At 38.9% G+C, this 19,578-nt stretch overlaps 3 protein-coding genes and 1 long non-coding RNA gene across 7 annotated transcripts in view; 2 read left to right on the top strand and 2 right to left on the bottom strand.

The window, feature by feature from the left end:
* The window catches only part of rerg (RAS-like, estrogen-regulated, growth inhibitor), a 50,815-nt gene extending 44,240 nt beyond the window's left edge, over window positions 1-6,575 (bottom strand). Inside the window, exon 1 of the mRNA XM_042403866.1 lies at window positions 6,211-6,575. The gene's annotated coding sequence lies outside the window, so the exon portion shown is untranslated. The remainder of the gene's footprint in view (window positions 1-6,210) is intronic.
* A 1,233-nt stretch (window positions 6,576-7,808) lies between these two features.
* LOC121891106 (plexin-C1-like) lies at window positions 7,809-18,595 on the top strand. 2 transcript variants are annotated; one of them, XM_042403859.1, is made up of 16 exons: window positions 7,981-9,199; window positions 9,836-9,958; window positions 11,301-11,435; window positions 11,526-11,623; window positions 11,697-11,802; window positions 11,883-12,048; window positions 12,523-12,625; window positions 12,926-13,001; window positions 13,931-13,972; window positions 14,077-14,210; window positions 14,842-15,021; window positions 16,602-16,710; window positions 17,070-17,249; window positions 17,333-17,500; window positions 17,793-17,892; window positions 18,259-18,595. In XM_042403859.1, exons 1-16 carry the CDS (start codon window positions 8,186-8,188, stop codon window positions 18,315-18,317), a joined length of 2,793 nt encoding a protein of 930 aa, XP_042259793.1. In that variant the 5' UTR covers window positions 7,981-8,185; the 3' UTR covers window positions 18,318-18,595. The 2 variants fall into 2 exon arrangements, with proteins under 2 accessions (XP_042259794.1, XP_042259793.1); XM_042403860.1 differs by lacking the exon at window positions 11,301-11,435 and having other exon boundaries at window positions 7,809-9,199.
* A 69-nt stretch (window positions 18,596-18,664) lies between these two features.
* LOC121891112 lies at window positions 18,665-19,374 on the bottom strand. The gene is made up of 3 exons (XR_006094038.1): window positions 19,286-19,374; window positions 18,903-19,035; window positions 18,665-18,748 (listed from the first exon to the last, which is right to left on the bottom strand). It is a non-coding gene; the product is annotated as an uncharacterized LOC121891112 (long non-coding RNA).
* plxnc1 (plexin C1) overlaps window positions 19,334-19,578 on the top strand; it is a 30,151-nt gene continuing 29,906 nt past the window's right edge. The window contains exon 1 of one of the 3 annotated variants that reach the window (XM_042403855.1): window positions 19,334-19,491. Coding sequence is in view for 1 of the 3 variants with exons in the window: in XM_042403857.1 (XP_042259791.1) it covers window positions 19,472-19,491 (20 nt within the window). In the remaining 2 variants the exon portion in view is untranslated. The remainder of the gene's footprint in view (window positions 19,492-19,578) is intronic. The other 2 variants (XM_042403857.1, XM_042403858.1) reach the window with 2 other exon arrangements.

Here is a 19,578-nt window from a genome sequence, read left to right as displayed (position 1 = left end):
TGCTAATAACAGTTCCTTCTTTCCAGTTTAGTAAAGCAGTCCTCTAAGTTATGGTAAGAGTAGGGAAGGTCTGTGGTGTTAGGGTTAGGGTTAGAGGTATTTGTATGGAAGGTTTGAAGGGTTATGGCCTTTACGCACCGGGGGGGGGGGTGTTTTTCTTGTGATTAATTTGCACGTCAACATATTTTTTTGAACTGTGTTTTTGTCATAAGTACTTTCACACAGAAGGAAAATATTACTCAGCGAAAAAGCGACATAAATTTTTATGGAACAACGTTGGTTTTTCTGAGCTTTCACACCGCGAATAAAGGCATCAACCAATCATGTTGTGTGGAATGGACGTCATGTCACAACTCCCAATGACAATGGAGGATCTGTTGATTGTTTGTGTTTCCCATCACCCTGTATGGTATGACAAGGAACCCGGAGAGACCCCCTGGGTATTTTTTACACTCCAAGTCTCTGGACAGAGATGCTGAGTGCAGGACAGAGATCATTATCACTGGATGATGTTGAATCCATCATTTTACTGAAGAATGAGCTGTTGCAAATTATTTCGCAAATTTGCATTTGTGTTGCAAATTCGTATCGCTGCCAATATGAATAGTTTTGATGCAAAATAGTTCGCAGGTGAGTATTTCACATTTTCGTGTCATTTATTTGTCACATCTCTGGTGTGTAAAGGCCTTTAGGGTTAGAGATTACTAGGAAAGGTTTGAAGGGTTAGGGGTAGAGTCATTAATAGGAAGGTGTGAAGGGTTAGGGTTAGAGATATCGTAGGAAACATTTGAGGTGTTAAGATTAGGGTTGGGGGGTTAGAGATGTTTGTGGTGTGCCATTACATCCTCCAACCAGTGTTGATGAGACAGTGACACAGTCGTTTTCCATCTGAGAAGAATCAATCATCAAGCAAGCAGCATAGAGAAAGCCTAACCCTAACTTGGTGAGCTGTGCTATCTTTAAGTCCTTCAGAACCACCCTGAATATGGCCATCAAAGGGTTAGGATTATTAACTGCCACATATGGTAAATTTGAGAGGGTATTAAAAATCCCTGCCTAGAAATCTTCCAGCTGTGGACAGGACCAAAAGATATGGCTGTTGGTGCCTGGATATCACCTGCAACTTAAGCAATTCTCTTCTACTCCTGCAAAAGGTTTTGCCAATTTGCTGCTGGTCAGACGAAGCCTATGAAGTACTCAAATTACTGAATATAGTATTTCATGCTTCATGCATACTGATGAGGAATGAACCAGAAAAACTGCTACCTGCCAAGACATTTATGATATTCGTGAGCCCTGTTTTTTGTCCAACTGGATCTCAATGTGGTCTAAGGAAGGAGATGCAACTACGTAGATTGTCTTGTATAAAAGTAGATACTACCCTATGTTGCGGTGTGTCAATGTTCAAGGTATATAGATAAATACTTTATTTATCCCAAATGGAGATTAATATGCCACAGCAGCCACCCGACATAAATCAAATCAAAATACAAAAACAGAGACAAAAAGGCAAAAGAAATAAATGCAATTAAAGGCTAAATTATATACACTCAAATATAAAATATGAAAAAATAATGAATACAACAGATGTAAGTAGTAGTTCAAGTATTCTACTGTCCAGCATGGCCAATGTAATATATTCTGATATTAAGATGATTGAGACAGCACTCATGGCATTTTTTATGCAACCTCATGTTAACAATTTTACACCCTGAGGATCATGTAATGTGAAAATAAAGGTCATTTTAAACATTTAAAAGCCTCAATAGAACTATGACTCTGAGTGACTCTGTATGACACATACAGTATAACAACTGCTTGAAAACACAGCTTCACAACACAAGAAGAAAGAAAAAATAGCTAGATCTGCTTGAAACTACAGTATTTTCATGTTTTGAGGTAAAAGGAGAAAATCCATGCTAGTGTTTTTGCAACATTTGCACAAAGCCAGCCATTATTGGTCAGACATCCATTATTTGGTCTCTTTGTATATCACGCTGTAAACAGGAATATAAATGGAATAGTAGCAGCCCACATACACAGCTTGTTTATCTCTGTTCTGTTATAACATGTTTTTTTCAGATGTCTTACTGCCTTGATCCTTGCTTTTACGTTCTTTCTTTCTCTCTATCTGTTTAACTTTTCACACATATTACTACCAGCAGACATACACCACTGCTGTGTTCCCTCACTCTCCCACACAGCTACAGCAGCAGCAGCAGGGAAACACCAATGAGAGAGGAGGAAGAGGAACACACAGCAGTGTCTCCCTACACCGACATGGTCATTCTTGTGTTTTGCCATTTATGGCCTCCACCTACTCCACCCATCATCCTGACTCTCTCTCTCTCTCTCTCTCTCTCTCTCTCTCTCACACACACACACACACACACACTCACACACACACACACACACACACACACACACACACACACACACACACACACACACACACACACACACATGCACACACACACACTTCATGTAACAAAGTTACAGGATTAACAGTTCCAGTTAAGCTGCTCTTAAACTCAACTTTCTGCTTTGGAGTAGAGAACAACTGACTACTATACTAAAGCACTGACTAAATATTCAAGGCAAAACTAACTTACACCAGTGCTACTGTATCAAGAAAAAGAACTAACTACATTGTTATGGTAAATCACAAAGCTTCTGACTGCAGAAAAACTGTATAGCTACATCAGAGATCCAAGACAAACAACACTACTGCACACCAGTAGCAGGCCATGCATTTAAAGGTGCAGTCAAACATTTTGAAAAATACTGGCATGCATGTTTGCCACCTCTGCAAAGCCAAACAAGATGATCACTATCAACTTCATCTCTGTGCACCCAGTATAGAGGTAAACACGCCATGATGGGTTTAGCTGACCTTAGCACAAAGACTGGAATCAGGGGGAGGCTGCTTTATCAAAAGTGAGAAAAACACCTAGTATGTATATACATGTTGTATCTAGTCAGCTAGAAGGTTGATCAGTCTCCTGTTCAGTTGTGGGGTTTTGTCAGTAGAATCAACAGCAAACATGTAGTCACTGAGACCTGCGGTTGTTGGACAAGAAATACTTCCAACCCGTAACTGCTCCTAAAACTGCAATGCAGTAAATATTAATCTTCTCAGCTGACTCAGATTGCTGGGATGGCCCAGATGTGTATTTTCCAAAATGCTGGACTATAAACTAAGAAGTAGCCCTTCAATGAGGTCCCCCGTAAAGAACTAAGAGTGACGCATCCTTGTTCTGTAGTAGTTGTCTCTCTCGATCTCCCTCCCTACATTAAATGAATACTTCAACATTTATTCACTGTCTTGCAAAGAGTAAAATGAGAAGATCGATTCAACTCACATGTCTGAGAGTGGTATCAATCTTCTCATCTAACTCTCAGCAAAACAGTGAATAATCTTCCCAAGATGTATAACTACTTTGTAAAAAAAACAACAACAAAAGAGTCAGACTATTTTAAACTTTCAAAGCAGCAGGTCTGGTCTGCAAAAAGAATGGAAAGTAAATGCACACCTACACATATGCTTCAGAATACCACACTCAAGACAAAAAGTACAAACTACATTGCTGCAATAACCCCAAATTACTAGTAGTAACAAAAGTGTTATGAAAGAGGCACAAGAAGCCAGGGCAAAAATTAGTAGCTACAAACTGAAAACAATAAGAAACAACAGCTCTAAGTTATAGTGTAAAGTACTGGTCCTGCGTTTCAGGCTGATGCCAAAAGGTACTAATGTGATTTCAGGATCTTTTCTGCTGTATCTTCAGATTCTGATTAATCACGATAAACTATTTTACATATGTCTAAATAGGTGAAGTGTCTCTGTGACTAAAACTTGTCTGTTACTGTTGGGAAAGAAAAAAAACTGACCTTTCATCCTGAAATACATGAGATTGACAGTCATATCACCAAAGTTTGAACCAATAATGGACCTGATCCCTTCTGTTTAGGATCCACAGCTTTGCTTTTTCTACCCATGATCCTCTGCCCTATAGGGCCTCCATCCAAATTGTCAAACTGGGCACATGTATATTTTTTCCACTGTGTGCCCAGTTGGGTTTTGTGTCATTTTTACCCTGAGTAATGAATCTGGGTGGTGGTGCTGTGGTTGAGGAGGATTACAGACCTCTGAGCTCCAAACCATGGGAGGAGACCTGCTGCACCACAGGCTATACAAAGACACCAAACCACAGGCTTGTCATCAAAATACATATATTGAAATGGTGCACTGCCTCTGGAGGAAAACCAGTAAAACCAGTGGTGGAGAAAAAGCAACAATGTCCTATTCAAACACAACTACTGACATTTCATTCAAGAGGGGTTAAGTATTTCAGTAGAATTACAGACTAATCCTCAAAAAATACACAACTAACTTTTACTAATTTTTTGTTACTTCCACCATTCATATCTGTAAAAATGATCTGGTTGGAAATAATTTTTTTACTGTTAAAAAGAAATACTCTCCTTTCCTCTCAGTTCCTTTTGTAGCTGCTGCAAACACTGCTGGTGTTCAGTGGTGACAGTCTCTCTCAGACAGTCCTAATGCTGTTATACTGTTTGATCAAATATTTTCATCACAAGGACTCCTGTCTGAGAGGATTTTGTCTTTCTCTTCTGTTGTAGGGAAGAAAACTGAGAAACCTCTAATAAGAACAGCTATGTGAGTCATCAGTGGTGGAGGAAATAAAATCCTTTACTTAAGTAAAAGTTGAAATACCATAACATAGAAAATATACAGGTACAGTACAAGTAGAAGTCCTCTATTCAAAAAAGTAGAGAAGTATTAGCAGTAAAATGTACTTAAAGGTGCCTTGAGGAGTTCTAGTAAACAAACAAAAGTTATGTTTACATTCAGTGTTTCTTACCATAATAAAAACAATTCAGGGGCCCACTCTTAAAAACATTGATCCATAAAACTACTAGTGGTGAAAAACTCCACAGGGTACCTTTAAAGCAGCAAAAGTAAAAGTATTGATTATATGCATTGATGTGTAAACAGCATTTTAATGTTGTCACTGGTCAAAGAGGAGATCATTTTAACTAGTTATTGTTGTGTAGTTAGTCCATAAAAATGTAATAATAATCATATTTTTAAACTGATTGTGTATTTGTATGTAAAATCTTAAGCTGCAAAGTAACTAGTGCTGTCAGATAAATTGGTGGAATGAAAAATACAGTATTTCCTTCTGAAATGTAGTGCAGATGAAGTATAATGTAAGTAGCATAAAATGGAAAAATGCAAGGACAAATACCTCAGAATTACAGTATTGTGCTTAAATACAGTTCTTGAGTACACTGAGTCATCAACATTTCACATCACTGGAATACTTTATACGTCCTTGACTTTATCTTGATATGTGCAGGTCATCTAAGGGTTGCTGTAACTTGTTGTTTTTGAGGATATTCATTCAGTCGTCATTTCCTCCTCTTGCCAATTTCAAGTTAATGCAATAACACTGATTTAAAAAAAATCTTAACTTTTGCTGACATCCAACCCACAACCTTTTTCAGGATCCCTGAGAGTCCCAAAGACCCCAGTTTGGCAAGCACGTGTGTAGGATGTGCTGACCGACCCTAAACTCCATTGAGATGTGGGCTATTATGCAACATACAGAGCAGCTCATGAATGCCAATTGTGTCCTCAAACCCAAGAGGGGAAGGTGGAGGGAGATCAGGCAGCAAAGTAAGATGAAACTGCATATTCATGAAGACTGAAGTGGAGATACACTCCTGTGACTGCATTACAGAAAACTGTAGTATTTTGACACTGTGTGTTTTATCTTCAATTTGTTCCTATTTGATCATCTGGAATGTCTGGCTGGACAGATTTGTCCAACTTTTAAATGTTATAGTTATCTTACAAAAAGAGAAAATATGTTAGTGAGACACCATGATGTGACATAATTGAACATCAACCAAAATAAGCTCAATTTAAAATAACATGAATGCCAAAGACCAACCTGAGTAGAACTAGATATAACCCATTATTTTATGTCATGAGACAGCTTTCTCTCAGAGGAATGTCTCTGAGTGTCAGCATGACCTTCCTTAAAGGTCTGACTCTATTGGTGAAATATCAAACCTCTTAGCCTGTCTGACCACAGATTTGATCATTTCCACACCTCAGTGTTGCAGTACTGTCTCCTGAAGGGACGCACCTCACATGAAAACACCGGCAGGAAGACTCACCAGCGACTGCTGAATGCAGTAATAATCTCCCGGTGATAAAACGCTGTTCAAGATGAGGGAAATAAAAACAAAGTTGGCAGGTCCGCTGATCAAAAATGATGCGTCTGACCTTCCCAGATGTAGATGTGGACGCCGCGCACCGCTGGATGGAGGTAGAGATAGAAAGCTGGATGGACGGATGGAAGGATGGATGGGTGGATGGATAGATGGAGGGATCCCGTCCGGACAGACCGAGCAGCAGCTCTGACTGGGATGAATGAATCCTTCAAGCGGAGGGTCAGAGGAAATATACGGAGCGGAGCTGCTGGAGTTCCCGACACTCTGCTGCCTCTGACCGGGCTGCTGCATGCCGTTGCATCTCCCTACTGAGGGAAGACAGCGACCTCTAGAGGGTAAACGTGATAGTTCAGGCGCCGAGTTTATAAAGGGAAAATCCACACATTTAAACATCATTTTGCGTCTAATTATAATGGCCTAACTATGGCCAAAACAAAGCTACTCATGTAAACAGGTTACATTTTGGTAAATGGTGTTGAAGGGGCACTCCAGCGGTTTAGTCTTGTACTTCCATAAGGTCGAGAGACAGATTTAAAAAAGAATGGTCAAAATTGAAGAAGCAGACGCTGAGATATCCTGACTTATAATCAAGCTCCTAAGACACTGGATCCTACATTTTCCACGAATCACTGAAGTGCCCTTTTAATATGATTCTTTTTAGATTTTAAATCAAAAGCCTTTTAGGTTTGTTGTGTGAGTTCTTGCCCCAAAATGTGGTTTAAATTCTCGTCAAATAATTTGTTAATTCTTGCTATTAATGCTTGCTCCTTAACACCTCGCTATATATTTACTTCAGGCTGTTCCAGCTCTTCTTTGAGCTGTCATATGCCATTATGATGTCCGACTTATTAAAATATTATATTAAAATAAAAAAAACTAACCAGGCACAGTAGTGCATATGTATTCTGTTGAATTCAAGTACTAAACATGACTTTAGAAAACGCTCCTGTGTATCGTTCTGCAGTGCATGGTCACACGACGTATTTGGTCGTTTACTTATTAAGACTTTTACGATTTCAACAAACAATACACTTGCATTCACCCATTTCGTCAACGACACATTTGCTTCATGCCAGCTTCTAGCAGGCCAGAAGAAAGAAATTCACAAAGCGGACACTAGATGTCACTCAGATATCAACAGATATCTGTAGTAGTTTAGTTCCAACCTGCAGAAGGGTCGAGATGATGGGGTCTCAAAATAAGGAGTCAGCGGACAGACCCTGTTGACCATGAGATACAAAAAAAAAGTTTTGGGGGCATTATACAGTTTAGTCCTTTATGTCAGGATTCTCTTTCTAAAATCAGCTGTACGCAACGTTTTACACTACACAATATGTCCAAAGTCCCATCTATTGACGGACGTGGGGAAAGGACATCCTTCATTGTTTTTTCTCTGAGTTTTGTGTAATTGAAATAGAATCGCTGTCCAAAACAGGAGGTTTTCACTGGCTGGATGGGCATCATATAGGCTATGACATGTAAACCATTGTCAGATACCCAGGGATCGTTCTCATATGTGGATTGACCATAGAGCAGCACAGTCCGAACTGCCTGCTGCCTTATTGAGAATCAATATTTATTCATGTAGTAGATGAATTTGTCCGGGAGCGCACACATAGTCCATCACTGCATGTAGAGGCTCCTGTATAGGCTTTGTTTGAAAACGTACAACAAGGAGGACAAATGCAGCCAAGTGAAAGCAGCAATGCTTCAAAATCATTATATCTATCTAATCTATCTAATTAAAATGTCTGATAGTTTTCGGTTTCGCTGGGCGCTCCCTCCCACTTTGAGCACTTCTCTCTTCAACAGGCGCGCACTGCGCTTTTACGCACGACTCCAGTGACACTGTGGCGGAGTGCAGAGCGACTTGCAGACCGTCAAAGTATGAGCGTTTTGCTGCCACTGCTGCAAGAAGATGATCCTGCTGTATGGACTGATTTTTATTCTCTTGGGAAAACCAGGTCGGTGCCTGGAGGAGGATGGAGATTTTATTTTTGATGGAGATGTCCGCCACTTCGCCGTGTCCACCAACACCGTTTACATCGCCACTGACGAGAAGCTGTACCAGCTGAACCACGACCTGACTCTGGTCCAGAGTCTGACCCAGAGAGGAACCTTGAAGGGAGATAAATGGGCGGATGATCAGCACTTTTACCGGGTTTCCGAGAGGGATGAGTGGAACGCAACTTTTAGTGTCAACGTATTATTGCCGTTTGATGACAATGGCACTCTGATCACCTGCGGTGTGACCGACAACGGATGCGGCTACTGCGAGCTGCTGGACCTGTCAGACATCTCTAAGGTGCTGTACAGTGAATACATCCTTGTGGGATCCGTGAAGCGCAGCAGCGCGTCCGTCACATTCCTGGTAGATGTGGATGTGGAGAGATCAAGTCCTGAGACTTATATTCTGTCCGCCTTACAGCAATACAAATCCACAACGACCAGCTGCTCCCTTCGTTCAGAGGCAGTGTATCTTCATAATACAAATAACAAGCAGGCAGGAGGCATATTTTCCTTTATTGCCGACTCCTCTACCCCTCTGTTCAGAACTAAAAGTTTCACTGAGTTTGTGGACGGATTTCAGATCAGTTCAATCATCTATCTTTTCTCCAACGTGCCTCAAGACGCAGAAGGCAGCAAAGTTCGTCTCATTTGGCTCGAAGGTAAAACGAACAAGGTCCAGACGGTGAAGTCACTGCGGGGTGCGTCTCTCCAAATCTCTGATAGTGGAGATAAAGACAGCAGACTTCTGGCCTCCTCGGTGGTCCCGGGCGGGCTACCGGTGCTCTGGAGCGGCGTGTTCAGTGTGGACGGAGGACAAACCAACACCGAGCTGGTCATGTTTGACATCAGTCCGGATCTCACCCTGAGAACCGATCAGGATCCAGATTTCTGCTTCGCTAATTGTGACAACAGAAACGTTAAGGTTGGTCGCTGTATTGCAAAAAAGTTTTCACCTGTTGCATTGAACCTCTAAGACATACGTTAAGCATTAGAGGACAGACATTATAAACTTGGCAACAACAGAAACGTTAAAGTTGGTCGCTGTTTTGGAGAAAAAAAAGTTGTTTCACCTGTTTCAATTGAATCTCTAAGACATCAGTTAAACATTAGAGGAAGACACGAGTCCAATAGGATAGTCTGTAGACCAGTGTCAACATAATGAAAAAAGTTAATCTGGAATTTGACACACGTTAATATATTAGTAAAATAATCCATTTAATACAATAAAATAATTAAACAGTCACAGGAATCATTCTCCCGAATAACACGTATTTTACTTAAGTATGATTTTGAAGAAGCCTTTTACAGAATTTTGTTTCATTATGATATTTCTATTTTTTACTTAAGTAAAGGATCTGAATAAGATTTAGCCTATAACACTATCAAAGCGCACACAGTAATTCTCATTGGTTTTATGTCTGAAAACAGTTGATGGGTCAAGTAATTTAAAGCTTTAAAAGTACTGACACTTGTTGTTTGCAACCTGAAAGCTCAACAGATCAGACATCCACAAATACCTGTTGGATTCATAACTGATACCAGTGTTTGTGTTTCTCAGCCAAAGACCCTGAAGCCAAAGAAGGTGCTCCTCAGACAGAACTACATGACCTCTGTGCTGGCAGTGAGACACAAGAGCTGGATGGTTTTCTTCGTTGGGACGGGAGATGGGCAACTCATTAAGGTGTGTATTAACAGTGATATGCAGTCTATCCATTATTGAAAAACTTTTATTATTGAGAGAAATGACTAATGATCAACAATTCAACAACACAGATGATGATCCTATTTTGTTCTACATACTGGTGTCAGAATAGGGGGGACAACGAGACTTTTTGTCCTCACTTTTTCGTCTCCCAGAACTCAAATTTTTCACGTGACCCTAATCCTCTTCCGTATAATCAGAACACAGAGGACCGCGGCTGCCAGTTCAGACAAGTTTAAATAATTTGATCACCAAATGCAACATCAGCAAGCAGCACACGGACAGTTTGGTATTTTCCTGACCTTGAAATTTGCTTTGTGGTGCCAAATGCTGCATAAACGGCGAACTGCCGGGAGGAGACGCGCAAAGAAGCAGCGCAAAGCGATTTGTTGATGGTTTTATGGAAACTGGGTCTCAGACATCAGAACCACGTCTGTTTCTGGAGCAAAGTCACTCCGCTGTCACTTCGGTGATTTTATCAACAAGTGAAAACTAAAAACTTGCTGTTAATGTGCTACAATGACGGATTAATGCTTGAAATATACATAATACTTTTCAATAAAACACATAGAAAACAGAAAATAACGTTTAATGTGTTTAAAGCATCGGCATTGATCTATAAATGAATGAGGGTTCTTCTTCTTCTTACAGCATCTGCTGTCCACAGCTGCTTTATACTGAATGAAAAGCTTCTCCTTCAGTTCATTAAGTTCCTGCAGCAACTGAAGGCAGCAGGACTGATATGTTAAATTCGCAGCCGCTGAGAAGTGCCGCGCCAGAGCGCAGTGCCGTTACGCACGGCCTGAACTGTGTTTACCTTCATTAAATCGGCCGAAAACGACACCAGGCTTAATCATACACACCTTTACACACACCAAAAAAACTTGATATTCCGCGTCTTCAGACGTCGGGTTAGCAGGGCTAACCCGCTAACCCGCAGGATGGAATACATTCAGCATACACATGGACAGCAGAGTTGTGAATTATGATATAATAGTGGTGTGAGAAGAAGCTTTTATGTTTTTTCATATCGCTGTTCAACGCTGCAGGGGATGTGTGTTTGATTATCAAAATAAAAATTGTAGATTTAGAGTATCACTTAAATGCTGGTTGTCATAGTTTGTGGTTTGACCTCTACGAGTTGCCAAACCATATATGTTCCAAGATATGCAACACTACATCTATGGAGTCACCACCTGATTTTAGGTGAGGCAGGAAATGTTGCATCATCCACACTTCCTGTACAGATCTTGTTAGATGTACATTCTATTTGTAGCTCAGTCTCTCAGAAACATAACCAAAGCTACATTCTTGTTGTCAGCTTGCTGTGGACAACAACTATCACACCACATGTCCCAGGGTGCTCTACAGGTCCAATGATGACCGCAAAGTGTTTCCCAAAATACATCTGGATAAAGTGGATCATAAACATGTTTATATGGCATTTCAAAACCAGGTAGGTTTACTGTACATGTGTACTGTGGTGTAATGCCTTATGTTAAGTCATACTGTCACAATGTTGCTGAATGTTTGTGTTTTGTTGTAGATGAAGCGTGTACCTGTGTCAAAGTGCAGCACATACAAAACTCTGCAGGAATGTTGGTCTGCACAGGATCCACACTGTGTCTGGTGTGGCTCTAACAGGTCAGACACACATCTGCAGATGACATCTTCAAACAGTTATGAACGCTGTAATAATTTAATTTTCTCTTCCTAGTTGCACATTTGAAGATGAATGCCCAGATTCAGACTGGTTATCCATTCCTGATGATTACCAGCAGAAAATGGTTTCCTACAATGTTGTAAAGGACGGCACTGAGCAGGTACAGATCATGTTCAAGCTTTTATCTATAATCAGTTGTTACTGTTCTCTTTTAAACAATCACATCCTGACCTTTCTCAGATCACACTAAACATCCAGACACACGTGACTGTGGGTCAGAAGGCGACGTCTAATTTCGCCTGTCAAATCTCTACAAGTTCCAATGAGTTTTGTAGCAGGGGAGGCCCTCCCCCACAGTTCCCACAATGCACCTGCATCCTCTCAAATAGTGTGCTTCCTGCTGAAGGTCAGTGACTTTTAAGTATAATATAAACAAAATAATACATGTAATATAATATGTCCATTTAATTCTGTAGCTGGAAGAAGTGGATAATATCAATAAAATCTCCTATTGCAATATATACATTATATTATAGTGATATAAAAACTGTGATCGTTTTTTTTTAATAGTTATTGAGAGAGAGTATTTAACTTGATAAAATCTGTGTTTTGGCTAATCCAGAATGAAAAACCTGACAACCATAAATTCAATAAATTAATTCAATGGTGCAAAAAAAGCAGCCCCACTCATTGATTTGCATCATAACCCAAAAAAGCACAAGACAGCTATAGATATTAAATTTAGAGCTGACTTGAAGAGACAAAAAATCTCTGCTAGTTCACAAATTTCTGTTGTTTCACAATATTGTTTTATGCATATAAACATATGAATTGCTGAAAACTACGACTAGTTTTTTGTTGTAATGTTTTGAAATAACAGGCCTGGCTGTCACAGTAAAGATTAAACTTGGGACGAATCAGTGGTCGGAACAACTGAAGCTAATGAAGTGTTCTGACATCAGAGGACCACCTACCTCTGTCTTGTAAGTTCACAAACATTTTCAAGAAATCAAAGACACTTAATGTGGACAAATAATACCTAATAAGATAACTAACAGAAGATAGAGCTGAAAAAACTTATACTAATATGTGTTTGTACATACACACAACACATAATCATAATCATTAGACAAAAGCCATTTTTCCTGGTTGTGTTTCATCATCAGGAAGAGTATATTACTATCTCATGGTCTTGTGTTGTATCAAGTCATCATGGTTCATACTAGAGTGTTACATTGGTGTTGATCTCAATGGAGGTGGTAACATTTGTTTTCTCTATTCAGGTGTCAGCAGTGTATCGATGTCGGATGTGTCTGGAGCCAAAATGGCTGTTCCTGGGCAACTGCAGGAGCAAAGAATGTAAGAATACATGTATTCATCCTCTATACAAAGGCTTTTCCAGACATTATATATGTTCTACATGTATGCTATATTTCCATGTGCTGTAAATTTGAAGATTGTGAGTGATACAGATTAGATACATCTTCCTTGATATGCAGATATTTGTTTTTATTACCAGACAGAGAGATTGGCAGATGCCACGTCATCTTACTTAATCCACTGTCGCAATGTTTGAGTACATATTCATTATTCATCCACTGAATATATTGTTCAACAGACTGTCAGTTCGACATCTGCCAGCAGCAAAGGCTCAACAAGCAGTTAGTAATTCATGTTAGCTTCCTGTATACTGGAAACAAACAGTAAATATTACCAATAAGTTTATAGACAGAAGATTAGTTAGTTCAGTTATCATTTTCATAGTCAAACAACATTGTATTCTTAAAATATCAAATATTTATATGTTACATTATATGCTGCCCATGGCTTTGCTAATGCAAAGATTTACTTATTCTGTATAGATATCGTTGTTTAGCCTAGCCTAACATAGCCTAATCACCTAGCGTAGAACAAAGGGGTAACAGGATGGCAACTTCACTTTGAGGATGTCTCATTTTAGCTACTTCTACATGTGTTAATCATACACATAAAACATGTGAATAAGACAGCATAGGAGTTTGACAAAGGTAGAAGAGCTGTTTCCCTCATTTCAAGTGTTTGCATCAAACTAACGTAAGCTGAAACATATTCTGAATCTACATACTACACTCAGAGATTCAACTGATATCTCATCTCTTGGTACAACAGCAAATTAGTAAATTCCCCAAAATGTCCTTAATTCAACATTTCGAAAATAAATAGTTACATTTCTAAAGTTCAAATAGTACCTGAACCAGTACAGTGAATGTTAAACCTACTGAATTTCTTCCTCTTACTTCCTTCTGCAGTACAGTGTTTGCCAAATGGTGGAGTCAGGAATGAACTTTTCTGTGAGTCTGAACTCTCTGAACATCACCCTCATTAACATTTTCTGAGGTTAAAGACATGACAAGGAGATAACACATTACAAACATTGTGCTTGTTTTACCATCAGAAGCCAGAGATCTCCTCCATCACTCCCAGTGTTGTGTCTTTCTACGGCAGAAACCACGCAGTGTTGTCAGGTCATAACCTTCGTGACGTGACCAGAGTGAGGATCCAGGCAGACATGGACTGCACTCCACGAGAGTGAGTCAGTTTAGAGGTTGAATTTATTTAGGTGTCTAAAGTTAACGTTACTTGATAAATCACAGTTCAAAATGGCAGTTTCACCCACATTAATCATTAATATATTGTGCCTGAGTGACTGTCTAGGCAGTATTTATGAATGTGCAGGAGCTGGATTTGTGTTGTAAAACGTGGTTCTGCTCCACACACAATGTACACAAAACCACATCCACTTATATTGTGATGTATACATGTTAATAACTCATGACTATAACTTCAGTTTGGTTATTAATTGTCAATAGAGCATATACTGATCTTGTCAGTCCGCAGTTTTTATCTTTAGCACAGTGTCACAGTCAAATTTGTGGCATTTCCCTATAAGGTAAGAACAGCCCTTTTACTTTTCAGCATCGTTGCTCAGACACATCCTCTGTCAACTCAAAACTAAAGCACAGTGTGCTTCTGCTTTAGGAGTTTTGGATCAATTTTGCATGTTTCCAATTATTATAGAACAATTAAAAGACTTCATAGACCTGCTTTTAAGCTGATTTTGCCATCTTTCTATCCTGACTGTATGTTAATGTTTTGTTGTTTGCTATATTAATGACATTCTCCATTTCTCTCTGTCTGTCATCCTGTGTTCTCTGGTCAGATCTCCTGTATGGAACAACACAGGTGTGAGTCTGACGTTCCACATTCCCAGTACTGATAGTAAAGGCGTGGTCAAAGTATGTGTTCTCCTCCCAGATGGTAGTTGCCATGGCAACTCTAAAATCACCTACAGGTCATTACCGGCCTGCACTGCCATTACACCAAACAGCAGCTGGATCAGGTATGAATGGATTTATTAGTATTTTTATTATTATATTCCCAACACAAACATACAGACTTGATGGAAGAAGCTTTTCTGAGGATAAGACGAGACAGGTCAGATACAGTATTTCCTGCAGCTATGGCGCTGCAGAAAACATTTCAAAACTATGATTAATATCAGATTTTCCTCCAAATTAAAGCTCAAAGTATAAACAGAACATCACAAACTGCTGATATAATTTATATTAGTGAAAGAGGATATGAGGAAGAATACTTTCTATGAATTTAGCATTTTGGCAATGTAATTAGCATGAACCTCTCTTTAGGTGATGTCTTTCCCACATTATTTTAAATGTGAAGTGTTTTGTGGGTTTTGTGCGTTTGGCACTCAGGTGTCATGTGCTGTCAGCTTAAAAATATTGAAACTATTAGAAAAGAAGTACTGAGCTGAATTGGAGGTTTTCAGTTCTCACACTGGAAAAAGAATGACTTCACATGATGTCATTCAGACAAATTTAAAGTGCCACACATAGCATGCTAATCTAATGAGTAGAATAGTGATTTTGAACAAACAAGACCAGACCATCATCACTGAGATCAGCTTCTGCAGCCCATTTCAAAGTGAAAGAGTCATTAGGTAAATCCTGGTTGATAGGATATGTCTAAATCGTTGAAAAGCACAATTATCTCCATATTATATATTTACTGTGATTATACCAAGTTATCATAACTAATTTGACACTTTTATTAGATATATTGAAATTACAAATGCTTCAGACAGCATTTCCAACACTAAAAACCTTCAAAGAGGTCAGTAAAACTTCCGTAGGCTATTTTGGGACGTATCTTCAGCGCTTTGTGACTGACTTCAGTAAAACTTCCTGAAACTGATTGAAGGAAACAATGTTAGTAACTGAGGAACAGTTACAAGTTGAGGGTCATCTGGTGGGGAAAGAAAGCCACTTCCCAAAAGCAACGTCCTCCACCACAAGACTACTTCCCTCTTAAGTTGCAACAACTGAAAGTTCCATTTCTGCCTGTTGTTTCTGCCAAGCCACACCATTTTAAGACATGATACTCAAGCTGCTTGGGAGCTTTATAACAATTCATGTACATATACGTAAAAATATGAATCATCCAAAAGTCATTGATTTCTCACCATTATATAATAATACAGAGGAAAAAGAATTTCCAATTTTATTCCTCTTAAGTTAAAATTGTGGTTATTTTATGGTCTTCTTAGGCATTTACTTCAGTAAGAATCATTTTACAGTCTCCAACACAGTGACCAGAATGTCATTTCACTGCAAAACCCTGCATCAGTGTATAACCCTGTATGTGACAAATAAAACCTTTGAACGGTGGTTTATCATCAGTCATGGTTGTGATACCAATTCTTGCGGGAACTAGTGGAGATTAGACTTATACTCTTGGTTCCTTTCATTTCAGTTAAAAATAATCAGGTCATATATAGGCAACCCGTATAAGATTTCTCAAGTTGCATCATATTAGGTTATCATGCTAAAAACAACTTTCTGTGGTATCATATGTGTATTAAAATGCCTTCCCTCCGCTTGGCTGCTACTCTCTGTCCTGTAGTGGACATAGGAAGATCCAAGTCACGGGATCCCTGCTAGAGTTTGTGGAAGGGGTCATACACAGCCACGCCCCGCAGGAAGTCAGGCTTCCTCAAAACAGAAACTCTCAGGTGGGTCCACAAGCATGCACAGTAAGTCATGCATTGCTGCATTACAGCACAATGTCACGTTATATCACAACATGCACCAAATTATAGTCCATTTTGGACTGTATCATGTCAAATTATCCCGTCATGTTCTGTCATGTGTATGTATACTGTATGTAATGCTGCTTTATGTCATATAATAACATATTAATGTCATGTCATCTCTCTTGACATCACCTTCATGTCTTATATTTGTTACCATATGTTGTTGACATTGACTTATGTCACATTATGTCAATGTCACATTGATTGTATAATGTTACATAATGCTGACTCATTAGTTTACATAATGTCATATATATATTGCATTTTTTTTACTGCAGAATCTAACTTATGACATACCTGCAGCTGAAAATACTCAGGAGGTTTTTACCAGCAACGTATTTATGAAAGTTGCCAATGAAACTGTTACCTGCTCCACAAGCATCACCTACTATCCAGACCCCGAGTTTACTAGCTTCACATCCACGACTGGGAACAATGAGCACATGATCAACATAGAGGTACAACATATTTCCAGCACACATGCACAAACATATGACGTCACTTCATAAAAGGCTAGCATTTGCCTCTGTTGTGCTTTTAGAAAACGGCAGACAAACTGAAGATGACTACGGCAGAGTTGTCAGTATGGGGCGTCCAGGAAGGAAAGCATTACTTCTGCAACATGAAAACCAAAGAAAACCATAACGAGATTGACGTTTTTATCTGTGAAATTCAAAGCACATCCAACACTGAGTTTCAACACTTGTTGGTAAGTCTTTCAAACAAACTGCAACAAGCTAAATATTACAATAAAGAATACAACACAGACTTTAGTGTGATTTTATTTACTGTAGGTGGTTGGTCAAGGTAGCAGGAAATTAACGTATATCACAGCAAAGTCCTTAGAAGTATATTGATTTCAATATAATGGCTTTCAGATTGTGATGTTTCCTTTAAAGTATTAATCATACATAGAGGAAACATTTTTTGACCCACTGCTCTGATGAGACTTCCTGCTGTAAAATTCATTTTTTAAATGCAGTGCCATCACTGTTTTCCAGATAAAGTATGGAGACAAGACAGTAAGACTAGGACCTCCGTCTTCTTCACATCAGGTGCTTCTGATGCTGTGTCTCCTGCTGATACCCTGTATTATTGTTGGTAAGTACACTACAGAGGGTTGACTGAAAGGGTTGAATGATTTTGGTCCAGTCAGTGACATTAATCTCTGATAGATATGATGACGTCTGTTTGATAGCATTTATTGCTTCATTGCTATCATGAAATTTGGTACAGATATTCATACGGCCATCAGGATGAATAGTAATAACTTTGATGATCCATTATTATCTTTTCCTCTAGCGCCATCATCAGGTCACAATAAAAAAAAAAAAATCAATCCTAAATCACTCTGCCTTCAAAAACCCAGTAAGGTCAAACAGACCTTCTTCATTTCATCACTGTTTTATGAATGAAATTCTATTTGTCTTTCTGCTTGGTTTGATTCAGCTTGTGTTTGTCTTTCAGTGTTGGTGATTATCTGCTGGTGGAAAAAGAAGCGTAGTGCTGAGATGAACAAGCTCTGATCATCCAACATTTTGCAACTCCAACATCAAGATGGACATATAATATGCCATGTTTATTCTTAGTCTTCACTGATACTCATTTCTCCACCACACTCTTTAGTCTCAAAATGTGTATATAGAGGAAAGCAACATTAACTATGCAGTAAGTGTGGTATAGTATTGGGCTTTTACAGTATCCTGCAACCACTTTCTATGTTTTAATATTTGACTCAGGTATAGTTTCTATCTCAGAGGCCACTTGAAGAATTAAAATGTATTTGTTTTATTATGTTCAGAGACTTTTGTGTACATTTTGCCTTTATTGAGTAGAGCATATCAGAGAGCTTTCTGGCAATCATATGATCAACGTCTGAAGCCATGTTAATAATATTTTTGCTTGGAGTCTCCTTCCTGGAGTCTCTGCTGTTTGCTTGGTAACCTCCTGGTAGTTGCTGTAATTGGTCAATAAATAGTCCAACAAATAATAAAACCACAACTTATCTATTGTGCATCATCAACAAGTTTGTGTAGCTGTCATACTGGAGGTGACAAACCTCTGTGGTGTCCTGTTCTGCTATTGCTACCCTCAGTGAGATTTACACTCACCTGTAGAAGATGTTGAGTTGAGTCCAACAGCTTCATCCAGCAGCAGACCAATCTTGCCGAAAACACTGTGGTGCAGAACTTCTGCCCCAGTTGAGCTATAAACATTGATGTGAGACACGTTAGACATGACTTTCTGCAAAACAAATTATACATCTGTTAATTACAGACTCCATTCTCCAACACCGGCAAATATGATTTAGGCCTATAAAACATTATGGAAATGATCTGCGACTCAAGTTCACTTTGCAGTTAAACTGGAAAAAAGTTTATGAACACACGAATTTGGAATAATAATAATGAACAATATAGAAATTTCCACAAAAAAAAACACTAAACCTAAGAAGAATTTAAAAAAAAAAAAAAAATTGACGACAGAAACATACGTGAAATAACAAGTGAAGAAATAAAAACTACGTCATAGATCAGAGAAATGTCGACCGCTCGAGGCTAGTAAACACCTGCCTCTCGTTAGCTAAACTAATTAACAAAAATGGAAAACGGAACATCAAACTACGACAAGAAAACAACAAGACTTCGCCTACATTAACTAGGAAATACATACTTTAACCATGAGAACTCACAAAATGGAGTAAGTAGAACATTAGCTGGATTTTTCCCATTGAAGAAAATAAGTCACAATGTTACTAATTGTTTTACAGTTAGACTTTTTGTTTAG

Source organism: Thunnus maccoyii, chromosome 23, assembly GCF_910596095.1.
Source record: "Thunnus maccoyii chromosome 23, fThuMac1.1, whole genome shotgun sequence".
NCBI lineage: Eukaryota > Metazoa > Chordata > Actinopteri > Scombriformes > Scombridae > Thunnus > Thunnus maccoyii.
The sequence above is the reverse complement of the archived record's forward strand: the minus strand, read 5'-3'. Positions and strand labels throughout refer to the sequence as shown.

What these genes read in the sequence shown, in the direction of transcription:
- LOC121891106 (XM_042403859.1), top strand. Translation starts at nt 8,186, where the DNA reads ATGATCCTGCTGTATGGACTGATTTTTATTCTCTTGGGAAAACCAGGT. An exon ending in GTCTGGTGTGGCTCTAACAG is followed by an intron (nt 11,624 to 11,696) that starts GTCAGACACACA and finishes TTCTCTTCCTAG; the next exon opens with TTGCACATTTGAAGATGAAT. An exon ending in CTCAAAACAGAAACTCTCAG is followed by an intron (nt 16,711 to 17,069) that starts GTGGGTCCACAA and finishes TTTTTACTGCAG; the next exon opens with AATCTAACTTATGACATACC.